The sequence below is a fragment of the Penaeus japonicus genome, unplaced genomic scaffold (genome assembly GCF_977035675.1).
Source record: "Penaeus japonicus unplaced genomic scaffold, GWHDUDI00000001_assembly GWHDUDI00000027, whole genome shotgun sequence".
Classification (NCBI taxonomy): Eukaryota; Metazoa; Arthropoda; class Malacostraca; order Decapoda; family Penaeidae; genus Penaeus; species Penaeus japonicus.
Window position 1 is genome coordinate 24914196 of NW_028234429.1, and position 2854 is coordinate 24917049.

General features: G+C 38.0%; 1 protein-coding gene across 1 annotated transcript in view; it reads right to left on the minus strand.

The window, feature by feature from the left end:
* Positions 1 to 486: 486 nt before the first annotated feature.
* LOC122254591 (GTPase-activating Rap/Ran-GAP domain-like protein 3) overlaps positions 487 to 2854 on the minus strand; it is a gene marked incomplete in the record, with an annotated part of 625566 nt that continues 623198 nt past the window's right edge. The window contains 1 exon segment of the mRNA XM_086552829.1: positions 487 to 2444. Coding sequence (XP_086408955.1) covers positions 1948 to 2444 — 497 coding nt within the window.

A 2854-nucleotide genomic window follows, 5' to 3' on the forward strand; every position in this document is an offset into this window, starting at 1 on the left:
AGATACAAAAACAGCTAGTTGACTAAATACTGTTTGCATACTGCACTATACACAAAAAGACTAGTAATTAACAGACATGAGCCCAAAGAAAAAAAGGCAGGTAGGATGATATGGTTGAATAATACTTTAACAGATTTCAGAATGAGAGATAATTTGCTTTTTTTTTCCAAAATACCTCTTCATGAAAGGGGGGTTTATTCCACTGTTGCCGGACGGGTGATTTAGATTTTTTTTGGAAGATTAGTTTTACACTTTTACACAGTAGGGACGGTCTTCTTTTACAAGGTATGAAGTTTGTGGGTGTGTGATGGGGAATTTTGAGAAGTGGTTATACATTTTATAAGACCATTAGTGTGTTATATACTATCATGTGAGTCACTCCACTGGTGAAGGGATGTGACTGTAGATAGTGGTTGGCTTGAGGGTAAACATTCATAAAGGAAGAAAATTATTGAGTAAGTGCATTGGGGAAAATTACTATATACAGCTGGGAATTATTGTTTATTTTGTGCAGTTTCATACACTATTCTCTATTTAAATGATAATCAAGGAGTTAAATATAAAGGAGCTTTTATTATTAGACTACTTGGGATACCAATATTAAAAATAACAGAAAAAAATTACAAAGCTTCAAAGCAATAGTATAAAAGCATTGCAACAAATCAGATCAAAGGATTATATAATGATTTAAGCAAGTGAAGAAACAAGCGCATTCCTATTTATCAATGATTACTAAGGAATAAATCTTACTCTAGTAATTGTGAATAAATTGTGTTATATAGTGTGCAATAATTGGGGAATGTCACTGTAATTGCCGTGATGTAAAGAAATCCTCAGAAAACAGTCCATAGCAATGTACACAGGAATAGAAGTGGAATAAGAGACAGAGAAACAAAACATAATAAAGCAGCTCAATGCGTGCCACTGATAGCACTATTGCATACATAAAAAGGATGGATACTTGGCTGTGTGCACAAAACTAAATGAAATGTATAGACATAGTGTTTTATGCTGGGAACATAGAAGAAATAATTGATTGACATGCAGCAAAGGGGGGAATACAGGCACATAATTGGGATAAAGACTTTTGTTATATGTATATTTTTTTCCTGGATGCTGATAAGGGGTTGTGAGAGAATGGTCAGAGTGAGATGCAATGAGGCAACATCACTAAACTTATTCTACTGCTTATTTATGTGTGAATAAAATGGTAATAGTTGTTACTAAGAAATTATATGTATTTTGTGCAGATCTTTGTGCTCAGGAATGTTCCTTCAAAGCCACATGTATTCTTGGAATATATCAATATTTGGGAAAAATGCATAATGAGTGTGAAACTGAATCAAAATAATGAAGGAGGAATTATACCAAGTATTTTGTCAAATTAATAACGGACTCAAATATGACGCTGGGCAATAATAAATATACATTCTGCTTACTCTAATGATACAATATTGTATAATACAGCAGTTGAAACAATACAGTAAAAGGTTCACCATATCATAACTGGATGATGATATATCATTACAGACAATCATCATATTTTAAGTGGCATTGTAATGTGGCTTCTATTCTCTGTCCACAGTGATGGAAAGTGTATTCCTGTTATTTGTATCCTCTCTTTGACTCTTCTGAATCTGTATCTCCAGTTTTTGATATCATTCAGTCTATCTGTTGATGATGTGAAATGTGATGTAGTGTATCAAGTGTTTGGTGTTTGATGAGTCACATCTGTTAGATGGGATTTGAGAAATATTTTTCAATTCCTGTTCACCTTTGGGAATGACGTCTGAAAGAATGTGAGTTCCTTGTCTGTCTGTGGTCTCTGGTGTAAGGTGTGGTGGTTGTGGTCCCGTACTCGGTCGTCATGTCTCTGTTCCCTTAAAGACACTGAGGCATAGGGTTTGTCTCACCAGCGACAGTAGCAGAAGGAGGCTACAACTGCTTTCACTTGACGGGGGAGTGGTGGTGGTGATGGTGGTGATGGTGGTGGTGGGGGTGGTGGTGGAGTGGGGGACGTCCCTGGTGGAGGAGAAGACTGCTACCAGCGTCGACGGTGAGGGAGTTAGTGCGGTCCCGCTGCTTCTGGAAGGTTGGAAGGTGTGATGGCGAGCCCTTCGAGGAACTCACTGGTGGGGAGCCTGATGGAGGGGGGCACCCTGGGAAGGCCTGTGATGGGGAGGGGTGGTGGGTGGGTGACGCCGTGCATGACCTGCTCGCATACCTTTGGTCTGAGACCCGAAGGTGCATCCCTGTCCTCCCGCTGCAGATGTCAACTCCAGAGGCCCCACCTGACCCTGTCGTGTCCTCCCCGTCACCCAGTACTGGAGGGTGGAGAGGGGTAGAGGGTGTGGGGCAGCGCCGTTCACAGGTGGTAGCACCCGTCAAGCAGCGGAAGGGAATGCGGTAGATTCGGAAAGGCTTTACTGCGTCCCGGTCCAGTACTGCAAGATGCAACATTAGCACTGTAGTGTCAAGATGAGAGGGTAACTTCTAGATTTCATTATATAACCATATTAGTATGTCAAATGCTATGAGTGATATGGCTAATGATCATTATCTAAAAAACTTAATTCATTCACATCCAAAAGAGCCTAAACTACATCTCAAATAAAAAAATGGGAATGTATAGCCTATGCTGATAAATACCCCCATTTCTATTTCATTAATGTGATCCTTTACTCAGATTTTCAAAGATAAAAAACTTTAATTTCTCCTCATTTAAATGCAACTAAATTAAAGAAATTTATATATATATATATATAATATATAATATATATATATATATATATATATATATATAATATATATATGTATATATATGTATGTATGTATGAATGTATTTATGTATCTA